Below are 26,377 nucleotides of genomic sequence, written 5' to 3' on the forward strand. Positions count from 1 at the left end.
ATTTAATTTATCGGCACTTAATTCTGTTGTACGAAACTCTTTCCAAGAACTGTACGGGGTTTTCGATCTATTTTTTCGAAAACATGAGCACTCACAAAGATACCACAGGGATTGTGATGAAGCGCATGTACTTTCAACACCCATATAAACTTCCACTTGTGACAACTTGTCACAAATGTCGATGACACATATTTATTCTTCGTTTACCTCCAATTAGCAAGGCCCGGAAAGAGTCATTTCCGGCAATCTAGGGAAAATCTTTACTCAAAAAAAATCTGTACGCTCCGCGCCAACCTGTGGTGGCGCTCCGCTTAGATAGTGTCGAAAGCCCCCCTATAGGCTATTCTCGCCCCCTCCCCCCCCCCGACCAATACCCCTAGCTCCGCCACTGCCGGCCAATCAGTCTATCACCCAAATAATATTTTAGACGCAATCTAGTTCGGTCATTTCAGTATGTTACTTGGCTGAAAGCCCAGTCAATCTTTCTTTATTTTCCACACGCAATTTTCAGATTTGTCGAAAACTGTCAATGCCGGTGTCAAACTCACAAAAGATTTGTCATGATATTTCAAAGTAACTTACCAGATTGTTTTTTTTTTCTATTTCACTAAACTCTCTGATGACCATATCATAACATGGGATCTCAAAATAGAGGATGTTGAGAAAACTTTAGAGCACCTAAGAAGGCCTGGGAAGTGTCATTTCCAACGATCTGGGAGACCCTTTTAGCTAAAAATTTACGGTACGCTGCGCGCCAACCCATGGTGGCGCTCCGCTTAGATAGTAACAAAAAAAATGGTCAAGCCCCCCAGAAAATGTTCAAGCCCCCAGCGCCCCCCCCCCCACTGAAAAAAATCCTGGCTACGCCACTGATAGCAATTTACAACAAAATGGCAAATTCCTTGAATCTAGGAGTGAGGTCTTCAACATTATGCTGCGAAATGTCAATTCATCATTTTGCACCTCGATAATTTTCTGGTAATTTTGCGTTCATAGAATCCTCTATAGCCGCTTGAAGTGTGTACGTGTTATGGGTCGTAGCGTATAGGTCGTATGGAAAAGATAAAACAATACTTAGTTATTACACTGCAACTCACCAAATTACAATTTGGACGGCATCTTGACTATTCACAACAGATCTTCCGAAGTCCAAATATAAAAGGGGTCCGGCACTAAATATATAATAAAAACGCAATATGCAAGTAATGAAAATATTTTGATGGTCTTGACCATTCCAGTAAAGCAAAGATAAGGGGCTAGTGTAAGTTCCAAAGAAAAACGCGTACTATCGCCTAGCGAAATCTATCGTGATAGTATTTCGTCACTACAAGTGTCACCAAGACAGCATGAAAATTAGACATGTTTGGCACTTTTCAGGATATTGTTTACTACGAGCTCACAAAGAAGTCAATATTTTATCATTTCTAAAGACTTTTGAAATGACGAGATGAAAGTATTTTGGTATTTCAACATTAATCAAAAAATTTCTAAATTATACACTTGGATAGAAGTCGAGGGGAGGGGTGGGAGGGGGCAATGTTACATTCAGCTGAGAAGAAGGCCACTGCTACGAGTGAACACCCCTCCCCCCCCCCGCCCCCCTTACGACTTTACAAAAACATTGTTCATAGGTAAAACTGCATGGTGTATGGAGCCAATTTTAGACCTAATTTGTGGTCTAATTATGCCTCGGGGTGCACCAGTTAACACCAATTTTCAAAAGAATTCAGGAGACTGGGCTACTGAGATTTGCCTTCAACAAGCCAACGACCACACCTCCGCCATTTTTAAATTCTCTGGCCTTTCCATAATAGTGTAGGAACTACCTAAGTCAGTTGGGATTTGCCCCCCCCCCCCTTGAAATCCTATATTAAAATGGGGTTTGAGAAGGGGTCCCATTCTCCTAGTCCTGCAAACCGATTTCAAGTAGTAGGTAACCTATGCATCTGCCATTAAAATCAGTTACAAGGCTACATGAAGGTAACATGCTATAATGTGTACCTCTTTGTCAGGCATTATTGTATATAGGAATAATATACTGGTTTTGGCAACATGTCCACCCAACGGCTATTTACAGAATAACTGGACGAGCAAGACTGTACTTTCTGATTTTCCATGCAATTATGCAATAGTGATTTTAACATCGGTCAGTTTCAGTTTTCAAACTTCACACTTGTATTCTTTAGCACAACCTTAAGTTTTGACAAAATTATAGTCTAACTACGCCTCAGAATTGTTTCAGTCGGAGGACCTCTACATGGAATTGCATTCAACGACTCCACAGCAACACCACCAAAAGTTTCGCCACCTATAGTCTGACCATAAAGGTTCATTCCCCTTTCCTAAATTTGTCGGGAGAATTTGGAATGTGAACCCACGTTACTGGGTACTAAACCATACAGGAGAGTTGATCCGTTTTCAGGATTAGAGAGGCAAACTTATCGCTTATGCACTTAATCAGAAATATACACAAATTAGCCACAATATGTACCTCCTCCTATATGTTCTACACCCTTCCCCATATCTATGTAGACATGTGACAAATCACTTGATTGGCGTAGGAAGGGAGCAAAAATTGAATGGGTTGGGGAAGTGGTCAGGAGGCATCCCAATGAAGCGAACAATACACATTTTGTCATTATTGTGACCCACATGGAACACTGAAAAATTTCAAAATTTTCATATCAAAATTTTAATTATTTTATCCCGAAAGTTTTGAATGTTTCTGGGAATTTCAACCTTTTTTCAAAATTGAAACCCTTTTCTTGAAAATCAAGTTTGTCTTAAAATTGCAATCTGTAATATAACCGAAATTCTCAACATTAAACTACTTTTTCTAAAATTTAAAACCGGTTCGATTGATTTCGAACTCTTTAATTCCCTTCATGTAAAATGTCGATTTCTTTTTGTTTTAAACTTAAACTTTTAAAATGTCGACTTCTCATCTAAAAATATTAGCGTTTTATCTCAAACTTGTACGTTTCTCTCGAAATTGCCATTGCATTTCTGGAAATCAAGATTTCTCTCTTATACAAATTTCAACTATTTTATCTCAAAAAATAAACTTTTCTTGATGAGGATGGTAATAAGTAAAAAGAGAGAAAAAAGGGGGGGAGGGGCTACATGAATTGACTATTAACATTATTGGTGAAATGTCGACATAGTATTTTGATTTGAGCGATTACGAGGTACGTGAAAAGACAAAACATCGTTTGATTGCCTTAAACTCTCTTTGCTGGTGTAAAGATTTAGCTGCATAATCCAGCACTGGCATGGAATGGAATTAATTACAAGGTGGTTGGGTGGGAAGGGTATGAAAAAAAGTTGTGTCGTTACATTTATTCCAATAAGTTCATAATGATCAAGTGATTATTTGTAAAAACAAACATGTAACTTGACACAGACACGTTTTGTCTGCACGATGTGTCTGCAAGATGTGTGTGACGGAACAAGTATGTTCAACTTATGTTATTCCATGTAGGTTTTGATATTCATAAAACATGTACTCCTTCAAATCATTCGAAACAGACGGTATTCAAACTTTTGTGTTAATTGTTTGTTTATGCATCCACTAGCAGATAATAAGGTGGGTGAATGAGTACATAAAATGTTTGTTTGCCCAAATTTTAACCGGTGGTGGGGGAGGGGGTGCACTGGGACTAACACCCTACAACTTAGGGAGAAATGTCAATGATAGCTTGATCTACTTGATATAGGTTGTGTTGTATTATTTACTTCCTCGACCCCTTCCTTACTACATACCCAATCGACGTCAGTTTTTAAACTGTCTGTTTCCACCGGGCATGTATAACTTAAGGAACATTTATTTCTATTGGCGCCAAAATGTCTGTTACAAATCTCAAACATCACCCGCGAACAGCTGGGAAACACCTGTATATGAATATCGGTGACTCATGCTATTGAATACCTGTTCACATCTAGTATATTTCAGTATCACTGACAATGAATGGTTTAGTGTTATATTAGTGGAGCCATTGACTTGTTGAGTGGTTATTTAGATGGATTGTTTAATGAGAGGAACCGCTGTGAATAGTTAAAACAGCAATTATTGATCAGAGAGATAATTTGACGGTATGGTATAGAGGCATAGGCTAGGATGTGTACAAAGGCCAGTCCAAACTTAGGTAGGCTATAGGTTAGACTAGTAATACAGTTAGGCTATGTTAACATTCTCAAACATTACCCGCGAAAAGCTATAACTTTTAGCAAGAGGACATGGTTAGCAAATCTAACTAATAAATATTACAAATCTTAGCCTATAGTTGTTGACTGATTATCAAAAAATTCCAAGTTAAAGCATATCTTAAATATAAAGGAATTGAATAAGATACAATCGAGACACTGAGTCTTCTTTTGGGATCCTAAATTAAGCGAAGAATAAAACCATCGATTAACATTCTAGGTGAGCTGATGACTATCCTTTACTTCGAAAACAATTACTTCATTCTAGCTAACAAAAGGTATCCATAGACAAACTTTGGAACTTTGTTATCCCTTCAAAAAATTTAAATCACAGAAAATGGTTTAACTCGATTTTACTCGTACATAATATAGCCTTATAGGTGTGAATACAAGACAATCTATAACATTCCACAAATATTATTGTAATCACCTAACTTACTAAATCTACCTGGTCGGACATATGAGCCACTTGTGTGAGAAACCTGCAGCTTTTTACCGAGCAGGCTGAATGAAATAATGTTATTTAATAACGGATTATTAGTTGAATAACCTAACTCCTGCCAATATACCTGACACTTAATGTGATATATAGTTTTGTTACATATTGTTTAGGGACTAGAGCTCTGAGCCTCTATAAAACAGTTTTCCAATTAAGTCTAATAATAATAATCAAACGCAATACATGCGGTAGTTATTAAAAAGGAATCTTTCGTCCATGTCTTTCCATCAGCAACTAGATTTTGGTGTTCTACTCACAGCTGGTTTTGTCTTAATTTTGCCCACTTAATTATAAAAACCGTACGTCATTTCCAAGCCAACAGCTTATGGCCACATGATATTTAAAAAGTAAAATGGTTTTGAAATTGAAGTGCGCCACTTATTTTACCCTGCTGCAACACTCAATAGCAGAAGTTCGCCAGAGCCGTAGCTCTAACGTTAAATGTTCCGCTAACTGTTCACACCCGATGAACTCCATGTAACAGAAGATATTTCAATGAAGACCCAATCAACCCGATTAAACTTAAAAGTAATAATTAATTAGTATAATTAAACCCTCAAGGATATGAAGTGTTTACAGATAACAATATTATTTGTAAAAAAAAAATGTAAAAAGCGGATGGTACTATTTAATTGGAAGAAACGATAAAGTTTAGAAAGTTAAGATCATAAGCAATACCCAATTTAGGAATATCTACGAACACAAAGAAAGAACAAAACTACATTTCGAAAAAATCCACTAGAAGTTATGACACACTCAAACCGTAACTTAGGAATGAAATAATAACTAAACACAGATGGACATCATCATTTAAACAAATCGTATTAATTAGAAATAATTATATTTCAAGCAGAATAGACGGATTTGGATCAGTAATTAAAAAAAAATTATATTAAAATTTGAGTTTAAGCTTCGTCAACCTTCTCTCTTGAAATTTGAATTTGATCTACCGTACATCTGCTTCTCTAAACTGCATTTTAATTATAAGAAACAACCTATTGATTTAAATATATAATTCCTTCAAATCACCTTAAACTTTATTAAAAAAAAACTGGTATTAGTTAGAGTAGAAGTTTCCTTTTCATGATCCCTATAACATTAAATTAAATTTTCCTTCTGAAAGTTCTAAATAAAAATACAAATAAATTTGATCAATATTTTTCTTCAAAAGATAGATAATCTCAATTATTATTGACCCATTTCTTATAAAATTCTCAACCCGTCATTGAGATTTGTTTCCTATTAACTAATAAATAAAAATATGTAGCCTCACATTCTTATTTTATTAAACCTTACTAGCTATACAAACTTTAATGAATAATTTAATTGTAAAACAATCAACCTAACCCTTTAATCCTACATTACCACTTTATTTTTCTCTAATCTAATCTAATTATTCCTGTTTATATTTGTCTCCCCTTAAAATCAATCCCTTATTTCCGTTCCAATAACTGATTCCTTCTTACAAATAAAAACGACCTAAATGTCCTAGTTGATCGCTTTAACTTTCTTTTATTTTTATTTCGTTATTTTTATCATTTATAATATCATAATTATTATTATAATCTTAACCAAATCCAATCTATTTATCTCTATCTACTCTATTATCAGTCACTCTATTCTTTCATTCTAGATTCCTATCTCCCGTGTGTATCTACTCCTCTGCTCTCCTAGAGTTGATGAGTCTGGTCTGAACCTTATCCTTCAGTCTGGTCTCTCTCTCTCTATCCTGAGTTCTCTCCAGAAGCTGGAGATCGGTGACAGCAGGAGACTAACTAATGAAAAGTTGGCGGCCATCTTGTCTTATTCCTCACAGTGTACAAGCTTGAAGGAGCTGGAGTAAGTATTCCGGTGTAGATGTTAGAATCATCATAACAGTTAAACAGGGAATTAATTTAATTAATAAGTTATCAATATTAAACTAACAATAGAGAAAGTAAAGTCTGCTGTATTTTAACGTCAAGGATTGGATTTAAATTAGTTTAGTTGAATTTATTTCAATAATTAGGTCATCGTGAAAGGAATTCTGTAGAATGTTATGATTAATAAAACAAAATATAATGGATAAATAGGGAATATTTTAAGAGGGTGTTGGTAATAGAGGGGTGCAGGAGTGGGTGGTGGTTGTTTAAAATGTTCTTTGTTAATTTTAATGTTAACATTTAACTAAATAGGTTTTAGAATTATAGGAATGTTTATTAGGATAAAATAAGAGATATATAGACAAGGAAAATGGATTTTAATAATTCTAGCGAGTAAACTTAATATTCTAAAGTAAAGTTTTATAAGGAATAACTGTTGACTTTGACTGAAACCTCCGAAACAATTGATTTTCAATTATTTGCAATTAATTTAAGAAACAAAAGAGATTGAAAATCGTTATTAATTTTAAAGTAGTAAAATGATGGCAATAATAGCATAAACTCCTCAAAATTTTGATCAGATTATGATACTCTAGCAAAACTGAAATGCATACAAAAGAAGCAACCAATAAAATAGTTTTAGTTGTCAAAATTAAAAAAAAAAAATACTCAAGTAAGTTAACTAATTAAACCAAAATAAAAGTTAATTAGAAGGAAATATATAATTGCAATTGATATATAGTTAAAATAATGTATTGCCATTAATATCATTAAAGGCAAATCTGTATATCTGATAAATTTCAAAGGTTCAAATTTAATCCGCTTAAACTACATCACTTTTTTCGTAATAGTTTGAAATATGACGCTATACAAAATAAGCTTAATTATGATTTATGCTTATATTTTAACCTAATTTTTAAACAATAATTACAAAATTAACCGAGAGCTTCAACTTTGTGTAATTGATTACTTTAAACAAGAACTTTATAATATTTTAATATTCCTCGTATTAGTGTTACTTCATACTTGATTCGATCATGATGTCCCTGCTTGGTCCGTGTCAATGTAGTGTTATTTTAGACCCCCTCCCCCAACCCAAACCAACCCCTCCTCTCTCTCCTCCTCTTGCCCTGTTTGGTCTTACAGATCAAACCTCGTAAAAGTTTCTCCTTTCCGTCTTTACCATTCACAACATAATCAGTAACATCTTCAACTTACAGCTGACGTGTTACTAAAAAAGAAAATATTTAAGTCGCACCCGTCAACCCCCCCCCCCCCCCCACCGCGCATCACCCAAATCTCGAAAGAAAAGGCAAAAGCTATTGAGTAGTTACATAAATGAAATATATAATAACGAACGATGCTTAACGTATGTTATATGTGAAACAACGCCATTCCTGGAATAACTGTGACCGCGGAGAAAAATATTACTGGAAATAACACACTTCGGGGGTTTTGTTTGGTCTGACTATAAACAAAATGTAACGGAGAATGTTGATTCCCTATCTAGACTAAATACTTTACCCCAATCCCAGTGTGCTCTTGGGTAATTTTAGTCTCGCTTCCTCTGCCCCACTCCCCTTCAGACACCTTACCTGCACCCACCACCACCCCTTCCTTCGCCGCCCCCCCCCCTTCGCACATCATCTTTTTTAGAGAGACCTTCAAATCAATTCCGTTTCTACCCGATAACATTATCACCGTTTTAGTACACACCGTAGGCCTACTCTACTTCTACAATAGTTTTCTGCACAGACGATTGATTCAAACAATTTATTTCTAAAGTAAAATAAGTTAACAGTAAAGATGACACACCTGGATCTCCCGTAAATACCTAATTAGCATAACAATAGATGACACGAGCCAGGGTTAAAGATAATGAATAGAAAAACGGGACACGCGTCTAGTGTACACCTTGAATGTTGTAACTGTCATACAACGTAACCATGGAAACCGACGATAAGTAGGTCAGTCCGTGTCTATCAGTGGCTGGGAATAATGCATCTTTTTATTCAATACGGGTTAGGTATATATCTAACAGCCATTTAGTGATACTGTATGTCATATGCCATGATATTACGACGTGTTCTCATTATTATTCTTTGTTTATATGTTTTAAATGGTTAAACTTGATTTCCTTGGTTGTTTAATACATCCCTCACTTGCTTCTCTCAGTAATTTTATAGAAGGATTGTTTTATTTCCCCTTCTTCGTTTTTCCCTTTATGTACTTCTCGTTGGTATATATGGAAGTCTGCCTAATTAGCACACAATTAAATAGCCCTTAATATAATTCACATATCTAATATGTGACTACAAACATTGCGGGTTCTTAATTGCCTAGTTTTATGGAGAACAGTTTGTTCTGTGAAGTTGATTAAACGGTTAAACGGTGAAGATAAAATATTGCTCTTGTTTAGCAGGGAAAAAGTAATAATTCGAAGATTCATGTCGTCTTACCAAATCTGAAATATAGTAATAATAACCAAGTTAATATATTTCAGCCATAAATCATTAACAAGCAAACAACAACACGAGCAAGAAAACAAATTACTTGAGATCCTTTAAGATTCGTTTGATGAGATATTTTATCTTTTTAAATATCGAATTATATACTGCACTAGTTCTTTTTATCTACACAGTACAGGCGAAAGTGATTAAATTATTCCATCGAAGTTAAAAATGTATAATGGATAACGACAACTAGAAATCGATTTCAAATTTGCAACTTAAATGTTTTTAGCGAATTTAGAAAGGCTTAGAAGGCTGTCATCATCGCCTTCAGACTTTCTTCCAAATGGTTTACAGTATTGTTATAACACACGCTAGCAAAATGAAGTACATATTTCTATCCCCGGTACACAATGAATGAACCTACAAGTTAACAATCAGAATAAACACTTATACAGCTGCCAGGGTCATATCCAGGTCGTAAATATGGCCACGGTTCATTTAGTTTTGTTGCTGAGAAGGAAAAAAAGAAGAAGCAGTTATTCACTTGTTGAAATGAATTTATTGCGTCATAATTTGCGATGTTTTACATGAATCATGGTGGTATGCTAATTAAAACCGAACATAAGTATATTGTGATAGTAACATGCATGGTCGACAAGTAAAAAGAAAAAGAAAGGAAAATAAAACAGAAAAGAAACCGAAGGAGAAGTGTTGTGTTCCTGGAAATACAGTTAGTAGAGATCTGTGGGAAATTGTATACTGTCGGTCACACATCCGGGGTTTTCCTTCCGTCAAATCGCAGCGAATAGAGTGAAAACATGTAAAGTAATAGTGTCTAAATATCGCGAGTCTACTCTTTCAGAACGCATAAAGAGAACGATGAATACTCTACGCATAGACCTCTAGGCATAAGAGTGCAAGATAAAGTGTGTACACTTCGTGACGGGTGGGTAGGTGTTTCAGCGTTTACATAACGCATTGTCAATATTTCAACACTGTTGTTTGCTCTCAATAAATCAACGATTACCTAAGACATGATCTAAGTTTTAAACTGATGATGAACCATAAACCCAAATTTTGCAAACATAATTAAGGAAAGTCAATATCTCCTCTCAATTATCTCCACACTACACATTGTTTTAATTCCAGCCACTTGACGTAGTACACATTATACAGGACGACAAACTCGTCGATACATGTTGAAAAGTTTATAAATATAACCAAGGTGAAGAGTGTTTGGTCTGTAAATTTAACAATATTAAACACATAACTACACTATTAATCAATCTAAATTCAACCATTAACGCTTATTTTATTTCACATTATAACCTATCGTCGTTAAGCTAGTCAAAAAGGCTAATGCTCTTGACTCCCTCTTCCCAAGTTCCAATTAAATTTTCTTTTTATGTACTTTGTAACATGAACTACGGAAACTGTGTTTGAACTAGAACTGTATTTTTACAGACCTGGAGATCAAGGATTGCGGTTCCGAATTTTGTGACACTTCAAAATAAAATTGTTATTTTTTCCATGTGAAAGGGGAGGGGGGGGGGTCATAAGCACCTACGCTAGTCTCTCCTACTATTAACAGTACACTCAATTCACATAATAGGTGCAATAATGTTTCACCACGAGGAGCATGCTATACGTTCATGTTCCTCGGGCCCTCCCTTAAAATACTTCAGGTTCTTGGCGACTACGTTGCGTTAGATAGTGTAAAACCGCCTACACCCCCCTTTCATCTATGTATACTAAAATTTGACCTCCAATGTCGTTTATCCGTCGTAATCTGATCCACACTATCATTCATATCTTATTTTGAACATATGAGGCATTTTAAATTCTTCATTATATGAGATGAATAACACGCCAGCCTCGTTAGAATCGTTACCATGATGTGATACTTATCATTACTTCACAGGTTTGGTGACGTTATCATTGGAGGATATACTCTACCAGAAACTATTCCGGTCACATCGATCCCGTCATCATTGAAATCAAGAAATGTCAAAGGTAAAAGAAATGACGTCAGTACATTGAAAGTATGGTCATATAATATTAATTAATACTGGGACGCTTGGAAAGTCGGTTGTAATAAATAAAATAAATTAACACTATGGAGTGTATCTGGAATATGCTCTCTTCTAAATTATTCAAATTATTCTAGTCCTACATTTCAGAATATTGCATTTGGAGCAAACTGTCATAAACAAATCACAAATTAGGCAGGCAATCAGGACTGTAAATTACTCCGTATGTGGTGTATAAGAGTTAACGAACAGACTAATATTCCAGATACTGTATTAGAAAACGTATACATAACCATATGCGTAGGAGGCGGGGGGCTGCAGCCACCAACCAAATATTTTTAACTCGGGCAATATGCTGATAACTTTTCGCGCACCTACTGAAAGAAAAATTAATTGCAATATGTTTTTCAATGCTTAAACTTATATTATTATCATGATTATTGTAACAACTTCCCCAAAAATGATCACTAATATGGGAGGGTTATAAAACCGCAAATGATTGTATGTTATTGGCATCCGATGTAATAACCGATGCTTGCCTATATGATATGCACATTTAGATGATGACAAAATGTTGGTTATATTTTCGGACAAGTCGTTTCTCCCCCACCCCACCAATAAAAAAAAATTAGTTGGGCTCCTACACTTATGTACATAATACTTGTAGAAGCATGAATCCAGTTATTTAAATAAACGTCAAAATATGCTAAGGATATTCCACTCGTATTAATCGCCTTTTATTAACGTAACGTGTTAGGGATATTTAAGGCATCCATGGTCGTGTTTTATTTATTACGAGTGAAATAGGATCAAGTAATAAGTGCAATGATTTGTATATGAATGCTACTAAGTACGTCTGCTTACATCAAAGTTACAATAATAGTTGGTAGTCTTACCATGTTTATTCAACAACAAATGAAGTAAGTGCTGAAATGCTAATTAAGCTACATATATCGCAGGTTTTCCCTTGTTTCAAATAAATCGCTATAATAACATTTGGTTGGGTGCTGTTTTGCGTCACCAATACCTAAACGCATAATAAGCGTCACAGTTGTTGTCAAAAATATTCAAACTTCTAACGAACATCCTCTACATTCCAAGCTCAACTCTCTGTGCAATAGGACTAATTTTTACAATTTGAGAAATCCAAATATTACGCCATCTTTTAGAATTATACTCTTTAAGAACTCGTTTATTTACAGAGTAGCCATTTTTGTACAAAACGGCTCCTTAGATCCTTTATTGTAGCTTTTTGATAATGTTTTAGAATTTTACTTTTTAAGAACTCGTTTTATGTACAGAGCAGACCTTTTTGTAAACTGGTAAAGACAGCTTCCTAGATCCTTTGTTGTAGCTTCTTGATAATTTTGATAACTTTTGTAACGCTTTTTATGTTTTCACTATTAACTTAGTCTCATAAACTTTTATATGTCTTAACCTGTATTTTGATGTTTTGTATGTTGTTATATTTTTATCCTATTTATAAATTTCTCTGTAAATTTATACTGGAATAAAGAAATGAAAATGAAAAAACCAGTAAGTACTCGAGCAGACATGCGCACAACAAGCTGCACCACCAAGTCATATATATATATATATATATCCATATTGAGGTAGCCTATCTAGGGACACATCCACATCAAATCTCAGACTGGTTTATACTACTGCTGTTGTACACTACTTTATTGCACTTCGGGGGAAGCCTTACATCTGACTCGAAATAATCTAGTAAGGACACAGAGCAACAACATATTCTTTAATTTTAAGGTTAACGGTCATTTGAGATCAGCAGAGGTCAAAGTCTGCAAACACTGTTAAACACAAATTCTCCAACGGCGTAGGAACCGGGGGGGCTGGGGGCGCCAGCCCCCCCCCCCCCCCCGGTGAAAAATATGGAGGGCGGAAGTATCATTCCGCCCCCCCCCCCCTCCCCCGCTTCGCAAGTCAGAAAACCCCTTTTTCATTTCCAAATGAGAAAAAATCTCATTTGGAGCACCAAATTGCATCTAAGGCCAGGTGAAAATGCAAAATTATATACAAAATGTAGTGGGTGGGTTGAAGATTCCTAAAATATTTCACTAAGTACGTCACTGCATTTTCAATGCATTTGTCATCTTTGATTATTTACTATATAAGATAGGTTGCCAAGTAAGGTCAACTTTCAAGCATGTAACAAATTGCTCGAATGTTTGTTGATTACAAATGTTTCTATCTGAGAATAATGTTTGCTTGTCATTATATCCAGTTATATCTTAATGATCAATACTTTACCGATTAGTAATAAAAGAGCATAAATAGATGAAAGAAAACACTACAGTGAATTTGTATGTAAATTAAAGTATAAGTTTAATTTGATATAGTTAATTAGATCGATAAAGTCACTGCTATAAGTCCAGGTTGTATTTGTACAAAATGTTAAATTCAATAAATGCTTCTTTAAATACCGGATGCTCGTTAAGTGACAGGACTACTTAGTCTAACACACAGGTTAGTAGGTCAGCTCCTGCAGATGCACCACATAATACATTAATTAATTAAAACAATACCTATGACGTCGCATGACATATCAAAATATTACAAATTTGTCATTGACAAATGATATTGTATGCCAGCTTTTAATGAAAACCATATTAAAGTTGAGTCATAATAATTTTCAAAACTGTGGATAACATTTAACATTTATACCTGCACTGAGAAGCCTACGTCATCATTTAGTTTACCTTGAAAGCAGAAAAGCACATTGTAATGCTGAACATTTTGATAACCGGGATAGTTTTACAAACATCATCAGCAATCAAATGTTTAATTTCTCTGTACAATACCACATCTATACTAAGATTCTACCTATATTTATTATTTAAATTAACTAAGAGTAATGTAAATACATACAAACCTCTCTATTACCACCCCTCAACATTATTTCCCGGACTCGTACACATATCCTCGTTCATTGTTCGGTGTTTAAAGGACACATCGAGATACCCATTGTTAATGGTGGAGTGACGTCACTGCTGATGATGTCATCATTGCTCAATCTCAAAGACAGATGTAGTTAGTGTAAACAACACATTTGCCCCCATCCATTAGATATTTGACTACTGTAGACAGATGTGTGTATAATTTCTACTAAATTTTAAATCTCGTGATAACAGCTTAGACAGAGATTCAGATATATGTAGTCAAAGTCACATAAGTTTGTGCCTTATTTAGAATTTTTGAAAACGGTGATATTTGGATGAGTAACTAAGTGTATAAAACTTAAATTTATATTTTCATTTTCGGACACTCTCATAACATATTCCTGCCCCCCCCCCTCCCCTCACCACTTCATCCACTTTGCAAAGCGAGGTATCAGCTGTCACCTGCACCGTGTTCTTACACCTACGATTTATTCTTAGTACAGTTTAAAGAACATTAAACCAGTGAGTTGTAGTGGAAATCATTGATTAAACAAATGAAACCTGAGCGTAAAACAAATAACCTTCCTTTACCGAACTGGAATGCTCTCAGATCCAGCAGTCCTCTAACATGGACACTGGCTACCTGGTTATGAAAATGTTTTATTTATTATTATAAATATATAATCAAACATATTTTAGTTATTCAAACAAAAATCTTGTTTTCTTCTTTTTTTCAATTTGTTTGACACGGTGTTAATTATGGCTCTCGTGATTCATAATGACGTCACTGATGTCGGGTGTTCTCTGATCCGTTCATCATCTCATGGATTATTATTCTCGATCTGAACATCGAATACTCGACTATCATGATTTGGTTTCTTAATTTAGTCCAAGATTCGTTTCTGTTTGAATGGGGTATATTCTTTCATTTAGGATAATTGTATAATTGATCATATATGTTAATGAGATAATAACAATTCTAATCTGATTGGTTTTACAACTAAGAGGATAATAGTTGTAAACTGATCAGGTCTTAAACCGAGATGATAATGATAGTAAATTGATCGGTAATCTTACTGTGATATAATGATTGTAAACTTATCAGCTATATTACTAAGATGATAATGATAGTAAACTGATATGATCAACATTAAGGAATCAACTAGATTGATTACTCAGCTAATATGAAGTTATGATCAAAGACCAACATATATCAGTTGAATATAATGTTTATGATTTCATTCCAACCAAGAAAGATTAACTTGCACTTACATTTTTCATCAAATTCTTTCATTTTATTCATCAGTTTGGAACTCGCGGAATGATCGCCGCCTGAACTTACAGACCGGTCAATGGCAGGTAAGAGATTGTGCACCTTTCTTTTAGCTATTGCTAATACTGCATTCTGGTCAGCTCATATGAGCTAAGTTGCCCTCTGTATTACTTTACCAGTAAATATGAAACGAATATAATAATAACATAATCGGTGAAATGCCTGTAGTTGATGGTAGCATTAAAATTATATTGTGATGAAGAGAAAAGAATTTAAAACAACAGACATCTTCTTGCTCCTGCCCCCAAACGTTGGTCTAATTTCTTTTCATATCGTTGCTCTTTCTACCTGAATTCCACCCCGTGTGTCCCTTTTTACCCAACCATAAATTTATTTTATTATTCAAGATATTCTCTCCAAGTATTATATATATAAATAAATGCACAATACTGGCTTTCAGAAACGAGACACTCATGCTAAGTTCTAATCAAAATTGTATTCATGTCTTGCTAACATTGTAGAAGAAAAACTTCTTCATCAAAACATAGTGAATATTTATGTGTATATCTATACTGTTTACCTAAAAGATAACATAATGAAATCCTTTATCCTTTATTCATCCTTTTTGTTGAAGGATATCAAAGTTTAAATGTTAGTGACGTGGTGTCCATTTCACATCATATTTATATTGAGGTTTGCAGTCCTGTTCAGGGCCAAGGCCCTCTCCAACGACTTTACAACTTAACCCTGGTCATTGGTAACTTGTCACACATACACACCAAAGTGTGCAAAATTCAATCAATCTGTCCTGGGGCACCACAGAGCACCACAGCCACGTGTCCCCGGGGTACTTCCCACAGGGTGCAGCCACAAACCGGCGCACGCAACTGTGTTTACAAGTTACTTCGCAAGTCCCCATTTATACACCTGGGTGAAGAGAGGCAATGGAGATAAAGCGCCTTCCCCAAGGACACAACGCAATGATCTGGCCAGGACTCGAACCTGTAATCTTTAGATCACAAGTCCACTTTACCTTAATCACTTGACCACAACGCCCTCTCCAGATCGGAGCACGGAGAAGGGGGGGGTGGATGGTCTTGATATGCACTGTTTTCATGAATCTTATTCAAGCCCGTCCAATGAATAGTTCTTTATTGAAACACCCGTACAACTTCCATATCAGTGATACTTTTAGTATTACAAATATTGCAAAGATATAGCCGAAAGGTTTACCCTACATGTTTGTTACGCATAGGGCAATCATTTTGACATATACCGTCTTATTATTTGAGGGGTTGTGAAAGTACATCAGTAAACTTTACGTTTATTCTCCGATGACACCGTATAAAGTTATGCATCATTTTGAACCTGGTGTTGTCAAAAAAAAATTAAGTTCTGTGTAATTGTTCATCAAAACGCATAACAACAGTCGTAACAGTCCGTTTAACTGACCATGTATCTTACTGTAGCAGCTCCCTGGTTTTAACTGGTCATGTTTAGGTTTTGGTTGTTTCTGTTTGCGTGAGCCGTGGGACTTCCATGCAATATTAAAACACTAACTGTTATGGGCATGCTTTACCTCTTGCATATTCACATCTACTGATGCCGTCATCTCTACGTCATCGCCCTCATAACAGTCCTTGCTAGTACAGTGTCCGGATACCAGTCAGAGGTCTATACACCGTTGTTGGGGAACCGTCGCCTCTCACCCCGTTCCAATAGCACGGTTCTTTGTTGTCTTGCCGTAACAATGCGTTACCTGTTTATTCCTACAATTACTGTACTACATTCTGCTGTGACTGAAGGATCTTCAAGTATTTAGTGACTTTCTTTTATCTAATTATCTTTGCATCTACTACGGAATGGACTTCCCTTTTCCATACCATATTTCAGTGAATTGTAGCGGATCCCTTTATAACTAGTACAACTGTCCTTGGATTAATTCCGCGCCGCGCCTTTTGACGAAGTACTCTTTATCGCGGATCATCGCAAAGGCCCAGCTCTACGACACCATCGAGTTCATCGACTTCAGACCCAGTCGTAATAGATAAGTCATTCTTTCTATCTGGCGCCTTAAGTTACCTGTATCTTTGTTAATCATTTATTTATACCATTCACCTTTATTATCCATATTATTTGTAGAATATACAAATATGATTATTCAAAATACCATTCGAAACCTCGTCCATCTTTTCTTGTATGCGTTAACACCCTTGGAAACTCTTTCTGCCGGATACGAATTATTTACATGTCGTTTCCGTAACACTAACATATATATTACTTTAAAGTGTTGGTCTTGATTTCAAGTAATTACTAATAAATTAAATTTAACTATTTCTATGGCATTTTGCGAATTAGTCATGTGGTAATGGGGATAATTGTAATTGGAACAGATGTATGTGGAATTTGGCTTTACAAACTTATGTTAAGTTGGTTTCTATACTTTCGTAGTATTTAACTCAAATGAAGTTGTGAATTAAGTCACAGGGTAGACGTTTCGATAAAATGAAATAAAGCTGCATGCTACGTTATATGTTATAACGTTGACCAATCTATATAATAATCACACATAACTGGATTCCACTGCAACTAAGTAAGAGATCTGTTGTTACAATCACATGATTCCTACTTATTAGTGGGTTATTTATCGTTTAATCAGATTCAGACAATAATGGGTCCCACAAATTTATTGTCATGTATCATTTGTTTGTTTCAAACCTTTAATATCTGTCTACTCTCATCTTTCCTGGTGTGATTTTGGTGAAATAAAGTAATATTAAGTTTTCAAGGTCCTTATCTTTCCTTTAACGACCAAGTTTGTTATGGGCAGATTGTAGCAAAAACAACACAAAATACAGAAGCTATAAATATCCATTATGGTATTCTTCCTTGTGAATTAAATCTTGCTAATAAATTAACCGTGTTGCTTAGAAAGCTTCAGGGGATTAGAAGGATCACTTGCTGAAATTAGTATTTATCCAGATTAGTGTATACGTCACTGACATAAGTGTGTGGGTCCAACAGGCTTAGATATAATGAAAGGACTGGTCTGGTTTTTATTTGAAACCAATAGACTCTGGTATATTCTGAATGGTAATGCTTGCCATGATCTTGGTCATTTGTATATATGGAGGAAAGAGGAGCTATTTTAATTACTGACATTTCAAGGGTTCCGGGGGTGGGCGGGGGATAAGGATCATTGTATTAGTGTACAATGAGAACAAATTAGAAAACAGAAAGAAAATCTGTAGTATATATGTGTAGCTCCTCTTACCCGCTTCGTTGTTATCTTGTACGGATACCATGGTAACCGAAACAAATGCAATCTCTTTATAAAATATAAATATAAGACAAATTTGTACTATTTCCCGCGTGTTTGGAACGGACACAAACAAACATACATTAGACGATTTTGAATATGTCAGGATCCGAAGGGTGGGTGGGGGGGGGGGGGTGGACTGGAGTTGTTCCAACTCGGTTAATGATAATCTCGTTGAATATTTATAATTTGTTGTCGGCTAATTGTTTATTGTATCTTTATAATTATCTGCAATTGTTAAAGATATTATATTGCAACACCTGGACCTTATCATTAGTGTCTGGGATTGTGTGGAGAGTTGAGGGCGCCAAGTAAAATACAGGAATAACTCACGTACATTTTGTATCACGTTTATTCCAAACGTAGACACAAACTTTTGAAATTTTGAAAGTGAACAGAAATACATATCTTTAAAATATATGTTTATAATAAAATTATGTAAGTTAATCACGGGCATCGTTATGATAATTACCAAACGAGCATAGCATTTCAGCATTCGGTAAAAAAAACTTGTACAGATGTACACTTTTACTATCCTTTCTTCTAAGTTCAATCTTACTCAATTATTAACTCAAATTTATCATGGTGAATGTTTCTGCGACGGTTCCACGTACACTCATGTGTATAAGTTATTAAATACCTGTAGTTTATGGTCAGAAATGAGGAGGAACTGGAAGTGTAACAGATGGCGACAGATGCAAAGCAGGGCAATTTAACATTGTTGTTCTTTGTATGGTTTAAAAAGCACACTAGACACTGGTTCACATTGCCAATTGTTTGTGTATGGAGTGCATAGATAAACGAAATTGCTTGTGATTATCAGACTCACCGTTTTCCAGAGTGCAAATGCTGGACATTTTGGCGATTACATCAATGAAGGAAGAGGTGATACGGTTATTGATAAAATGAAAGAAAATCGAAGACTACTGTACTTTGTAATTTGTGAAAATATAATATTCGTGATTTGGAATAAACTGTATAGAAGAAGATCTTGCAATTGTTTTTTAGTGGCTCTAGATTGGCTCTGTGGAATAAATCAGTACCGATGATTCAGTAGAGCTGTCGGTCAAGGGTCACGGTTTTGACGATGTTTCGCGGGGTTATTAGTTGTAAGTAGTAGACGATGGCGATGGAAGCTCAATTTGCCATAGCGCTTTAATTGATTATCATGAGATTTGTATTACGAAGGAGGCGTCACATATTGGAAGAAGCATTCCTGCAAAGACAAGAAGCCGCTGTTCGCCAAAGGGGAGCGTGTAGACGCATATTCATTTGTAACACACAGCGAAATATTATGGATCCATAATTACAGATACGACTGTCTGGTATAACAGACAACAATTAGTCATAATTATGGTCTATATTGTTGCAGTCGCTCCGGACTAAGACATGTTTGTTTACAAGGATGAAAGTGCTACAGTATGCATAGCTATAGAGACTTCAAATTAGTCTTGGTGATTTTCTAACTTTAAGATATTGACATAAAAGATTTTTTGTTTACTAAATGTGTTTTAAACTGTTATAACAGTGAGGAATTGGACATTAGTATGTTATACAGGGCACGATAGGACAGAGCGTTAATCTAGAATATGATCTTCGTTTTACCCGACATTCTTGAAATGGGCGCAATCTTACATGTTGTCAAGTGTCTTCTTCCTATCAGACTCACAGTATACTTTAGAAACCCTCGTGATAATATTACAACGTTTTCATCACCCTTCTATCATCCAAGCTTTGTATTTTGCTCAACTTTCTGTTGGTGCTAGAAACTTCCTTAGAGATTCTAATTGAAAAGGGGGGGGGGGGGTTCCTACGTCCCCATACTGAAGTAACGACAATTACATTTAGAGATGAATTTGCAATTGTTCAACGACGAGGAGTTATTTCTCCAGGATGCATATATATCGTACAATACACAATATACGTTATAAACCTTGTGACGAGGTTGGTACAAATAAATGAAAATAACGAAGTCTCCTTTCCACGCTCGTACTCCAGCACTTTCGTCTTATTTGCTAATTATTGTTGTCCTTCTTTCTCTGCATGTAGACCCCTATATGCTCTCCTTATAGAAGTAATTGCCTTGTGAATCAATGAACATTATCAATTTTAAAATAGAGAATATTCAGACATATAAAGCGAAATGAATCTACCGTGCTTCCAGTGTTTCTCTCCACACCGTCTTTGTCAAAAAATGTTTTCTTGGTAAAAATATCAATGGATAATTTTCATCTCTAGAATCTTTACGTCTGGCGTCTCTGCACGCATCAATAGGCCTTCAACAATCATTTAATGTTACTCGGTTCAAGTAGTGTGAGTTGTAATGGGATTTAAGGGATCCCTATTTATTATATTTCATTATTGATTTAGATTGATGTATATATATTGTACGTGACTGATGTGCATGTGTGGGTCCAAGCAGGCCTCTATATAGAAAGACGTATCTGGGTTTAACTTAAAACTTAGAAACAAATGGATTTTTTAAGATTTCTTCAACTTCATGCACTTTAACATACTAGGAAAATTAAAGGAAAGGTGACTACTTAAAAGTTAAACTAAAATATTAAATCTAAGGGTTTTATTTCATTTTTAAGAAACGTCTTTTTGTACCAACCTCTGTTTGTACAGTACTATGAATAAGCAGCATCATTATGATACAAACAATATCAACGGTGAATCTGAAGTAATAGTGTTTTTAAAATATTTGTTATTCCTTTCGTCTTTTTAATAACGGCTATATAAAATTTAAAAAAAATAATAACTCGAAGGAGCTTGGGCCCGAGTGGGAGGAGAGGGGGTGTTCAAAGTACCTGGTTATGTGTTTGATTATGTAAAATTACCACCCAGCAAGTTAACTATTGTATCTTCATAATTATACTCAAGTACTGATGATAAAATAATGCAACATCCGGGCCTTGTATCCTCACATCGTTCCTATTGTTATTATTACTCTTTCCATCAGAACTTTTATATATATCTGTATCTTATAGGATAAGAAACACTCTGATGTAGTAGAGTCAAATTATTTCTTATTTCGAGACGAGTCCGAGACCACTTGGTTCGAGTATGATACTCTCGAGTCCGAACAGCCTTTCTATAGAGTATACGAGCAACCCGAACGAAGTCCAGCTAATACATAGAGACACAGCAATGAAGAGCTCACGCGGTTACTGCCAATACTAGTCTAACAGACACACAGGGCGTATCGGTTACATAAACCCACTCTAAATATTCCTTAATTTACAGACCGTCTCTTCTTGGTCTAAATTTTCCCTGCGTAACGTTGAACAGAGAGAGTCACTTATTGGTTAACTGATTATGTGCGCATGTACCAACTTCCAATCGAACATACACAGACAGGGTAAATTTAGAATAAACAAATTTGTGCAAGGTTATTATATTTCATGAAATGTTTAAATATTAACAGATCTATAATCTATGTAATTATTCCACTGTGTCTCTTATTGTATATTTTGATCGGACAACTACATAATTTCCCAACCTTTCATAGATATCTTTACACTACTAACAATACGATAGAAACAGACCATCTAAGACGAAAGGGGGGGGGGGGTGTAACCAATGTGCTGCTTTGTGGGCTAAGCCAGATTTTGCTTTTTTCTGACATTAAATCGATCCAACAACGACGTTCTACTAAACTCTTTTCCCTCCTCGTCATCTTCTCGTTCCATGGTAGCCATCTGATCATCTCAGTGAGAAGTTGGTCATGATAACGTCACTCAGTGTTTGATGACGTCACTCAGTGTGTCATAACGGGTTTAAAACTAAATCTGTCTTTCCTATAAAGCTGATGTTTTATATTAATGTTATTAAAGGCATCGAAGACTCGCCCCAAACAGCGTGCCGCCATCTTTCAAAAGTTAAATTTCCGTTGCATGCAAGTGAAGTTTTTTTCTTGTCGCTACAAAATGCAGACAGTAATGAAACGTGATACCTTGTTGTCTTAGCTGGACCTGAGATGTCCTTCGCTGTATCGTTTGTACACTGTGCTGTGTGTATTGACCGCAGCTGTATGTACTGACTGTGCACTAGTGTCTAATAACCGACGGTAGTAGCTGTGTGCGTACTTTTTGGGATCGATGGTGGTGTCTTACACTGCTGTGACACCTCATTGGAAACTAGGTCAGATTACCGGCATTAGATGTTTCTTTTGCGCGAGTCTTCACACCCTTTAAGTCCGTGCATCTTACATTGACGAGTCTGTCTCCTTTATTGACTTTAGTGTGTTCAATGCAGATGTGTGTTTACCTGCCAGGAATAATTTACTGCGATATTTTTGAAGATATATCATTCTAACTTCATTTTCCAAATCTCATGAATATAATATTTCTCTTCCTTTCAGACCTGTGACATTAATGGCAATCTACCAGGAGAAGAGGTAAGAGAGACATAGATTCATGTTCCTGTTAATTAGTAACGGTAATTTTGATAACAGACAAAGAGGTATTAATTAATGTTGAACAAAGAAATAAGACAAAAGAGTATGATACTTTGTCCCTCATCAGGAGGAAAAGATTTATATATGTCGTGTATCGAACAGGGAATTCAGATAGGGCAGTTACAAGTTTATACCTCGTAATGATGATAGCACCGTTCTCAAAGTCAAAGTTAGATGCGGCCTAAATAATCTTACTTCCGCACACACAGTCAAAGAAATGCTTAACAAAGAAACGGACAGACTTTAAAATAAGTTAAGTCCGGTGTTATGGTGTGTTACAAGCCTCACACAATATTAGAATATAACTTTTAAACTGTCAACCCCCTACCGCCGGTAGATGCTTCATGATTAGTTTATTTGACTCTGCTAATGTGCATATCATAATTCGTGAGCAATTCAAAATTGTAGAAAATCCTTTGTTCATTAATTTCTCAGTGAATTTTTTTCACAGTTTATTAACCGTGAAAGGAACTGATAAAAAATAAACATTTTGAATCTCACTTTTATAGGGTAACAGTTTTCTCTACACACAAAGTGCTAACTGTAGAAGTCTATACTCAAATCTACCATAAATCTCTACTCCGGTATTCTTTAATATAATAAAATCATTAGAATCATTCCCTGGGGTCGGGGAGGGGTCGGGGAGGGGTCGGGGATGGCTTAGGATGGTATTCGTTGGGTTATAGCATCATGAATCATTGTGAAACGAGAGCATACACTGTGTCATAAATACACTATCTCGGAGCGAACTGTTGTTATATGACATATAAGGAAACTAGTAGAAATGAACGGTTGATGTTTTAGTGACTGAGTGATGACGTCATACCGTAATCCATTACAGAAAGGATTAAATGGAGGAGGGGTGAATCAAGTAAGCTCCAGTTCGTGTCCGTTTATGTAAAAGACATGAACACAACGGTGTAGATAGCTAACGACTATATATTGATTTGGATGACGCTGCGTGCATGAGAGTTGACTCTCTTCCAACATGAACTTAAAAAATACATTTATTGATCAATATACTTCCCAAATGTGTGTCAGTTCAAAGCCTCAAGTAAGATTTCGAGATGGTTTACGCTGGTTCATATCTCAATTAATTTACCATTTATTAGCACAACCTGTTACAGTTAATTGTTTTACGGTGGTTTTCAGTCTGTTTTTTTTTTTCAAAATGAAAGCCGATTTCTGAATATTGTACAAAACCTTTCTAATGTTAGTCAAAATAAGTTAGCAATGAGTTACAATTATACATATTTTTTCCTCTACAAGGAATTTTATTTTGGAAAATAAATGAAAACATTGATCATGAACATGTCGTTGCCTAAACACATTTACAAACAGGTGACACATATAACACCAACTAAGGAGGTTCCATTTGGCTTTTTAAATCATTTTCTTACATTTATATGTCTGATTTATCCAGCTAACAAATAATATTCTGATGGGCGTTTACTATAATGTCAACGTTTGGTCAGAATGAATATAAAAGCTGATTTCACGGCACGTTTTATATTTCTTCGTAGGGCTCATTTAAATTATTTTCAAATAGGACGTTAGCGTACACTTGCAGCTAATGTGTATTAATGCTACATTAACATTTTTTATATATGCAATTGCACTAAAGGAATTGGGTGTACTCACCATGCAGGCGACGGATAAGTTGACGTGATGAATTTTTTCTCCTGAAAGGCAGAAAACTAGCGGCTCGTATAGTTCCATTGTTTTAAGGCGGAGAGGAGAGAGGATTCTTCCGACTCAATTGATTAAAACAAGTTTATGTTACCTACAGTTGGATGGAACTTTAAATTGACCCATTCCTATTTATGGACGTCTTTGGTCCACCAACTTTCTTCGGCGGAGTTTAAGAAATCACTCATAGTTAATCGTTGTAATACATCTTGATATATTGAGTATGGAGACATCTTGGACATAACTGTAACTGTAAGTGTAACCATGGAGATACAGGAGCAATATTAATTATGTACCTAGATCTAAAGCTGTTTTCATCTTAATGGATAAAAGAAGCTAATTTCTCTTGGATGTCGAACATTAAGCCGTCAAAACGTTAACAATAAATTTATAAACAGCGGTCAGTTTCACCCTTCAACGTCCGGATTACCGTTCATTTTAAATTATGAAACGCTACACTGATACTGTACAGAGAAACTAACAATATAGTAAGAAATAAAAGTAGGTAATTCGTGTTTTACGAGACATTCATTTTGATTAATTATGCGACTCATATCATATGGTTAACGCTGGATTCACGTTCATTGTAAAGTCAAAACAATAGAGCGAAAAATGAGCATATAAAACATATATCTGTCAATAATTTGCATCACGTGACACAAAGTGTTTCCAGCTCGCATATTCTACAAAGTGTTACAGCTTCCAAGTATCTTGATATCTCGTTCATCGTTCCGGATTTGTAAGAAAGTAATCTGGCTTTCAATTTCTTGTTTCGACAGGGTTTTCATTTTGATCCTCTTTGTCCAAGCAAAACAAATCGTTGTCTCTTCTTTACTCGCTATAACTATCTTTACAATTTCTCCCATCTATCCAATCTCTCTCATCTCTCTCTCTCTCAAAAAAATAACGAGGTCATGTCTAACTGTTACTATAGCCCTACTACTAGCAAACTAACAGGTTTCCAGACTATGGTAATATATTGTAATCAGAGATGCCCGGATGCTTCGGGAAAGGTACAGGAGTCTATTATGTTCGCGAATTATTTTTCGGAACAGTGATTTTCTATCACTATAGTTGTGTTTATTTTCGCATTGGGGTCCCGGGATGCATCAAATACTTTTAAAACTTAATATCATTAGTTTTTTACGGCTTCGTAGGCAATATATCTCCGGGTCCAACAAGACTACTGACCATATGTATTAAGCGAGCTCTTGAACGTGGGAACAATCACAGGGTAGCGCTTTCAGCACCCCTGAACATCGGTCTGAGTCCGCCCCTGCCCCCCCCCCCTCCCTTCCCCTTCCACCGCTCATATTTAACCTGGTGTTATTGGGACGGTTATTTGTACTAGTTGATTAAATTATTGTTTTGGAAAATAACGTAACGCCAGCAAGAAAGACTCTCTTTCGCATTTAACACTTAAACTGTTAATAGTATTTCGCACTATAATATGCATTTATAATTAACGCCTAAACTGTTAATAGCTTTCCACTGAAGATAAAATAATCTAATGATAACACAAGTTTCGTCAAACAAAACAAAGCAGAACCCGGTCTAGAATGGTCAAGAGAACCAACTAAACAAAGTATCCCGTTATATGTCAATTATGATCAATTCAGGGATTTTTTTTTTATTAAAGGATTGTCAGATAGTGACACGGCCTACCCAACATTTTACTTAACTTTTACAC

The 26,377-nt window shown here is 35.5% G+C and overlaps 2 protein-coding genes across 13 annotated transcripts in view; one reads left to right on the plus strand and one right to left on the minus strand.

Moving 5' to 3' along the window:
- LOC139970049 (uncharacterized) overlaps nt 1-26,377 on the plus strand; it is a 245,528-nt gene that overhangs the window by 212,025 nt on the left and 7,126 nt on the right. The window contains exons 4-7 of one of the 5 annotated variants that reach the window (XM_071975657.1): nt 6,336-6,541; nt 10,939-11,030; nt 15,254-15,306; nt 16,858-17,065. The exons of 3 other annotated variants lie outside the window; for them this stretch is intronic. In XM_071975657.1, the coding sequence (XP_071831758.1) occupies nt 6,336-6,541; nt 10,939-11,030; nt 15,254-15,306; nt 16,858-16,968 (462 nt within the window). In that variant the 3' untranslated portion in view covers nt 16,969-17,065. Of the gene's footprint in view, nt 1-6,335; nt 6,542-10,938; nt 11,031-15,253; nt 15,307-16,857; nt 17,066-22,902; nt 22,939-26,377 lie in introns of those variants that run through there. One more of the 5 variants, XM_071975659.1, reaches the window with a different exon arrangement.
- LOC139970087 (uncharacterized) overlaps nt 1-26,377 on the minus strand; it is an 853,056-nt gene that overhangs the window by 25,792 nt on the left and 800,887 nt on the right. The window lies entirely within an intron of this gene.

The sequence above is a fragment of the Apostichopus japonicus genome, chromosome 7 (assembly GCF_037975245.1).
Source record: "Apostichopus japonicus isolate 1M-3 chromosome 7, ASM3797524v1, whole genome shotgun sequence".
NCBI lineage: Eukaryota > Metazoa > Echinodermata > Holothuroidea > Aspidochirotida > Stichopodidae > Apostichopus > Apostichopus japonicus.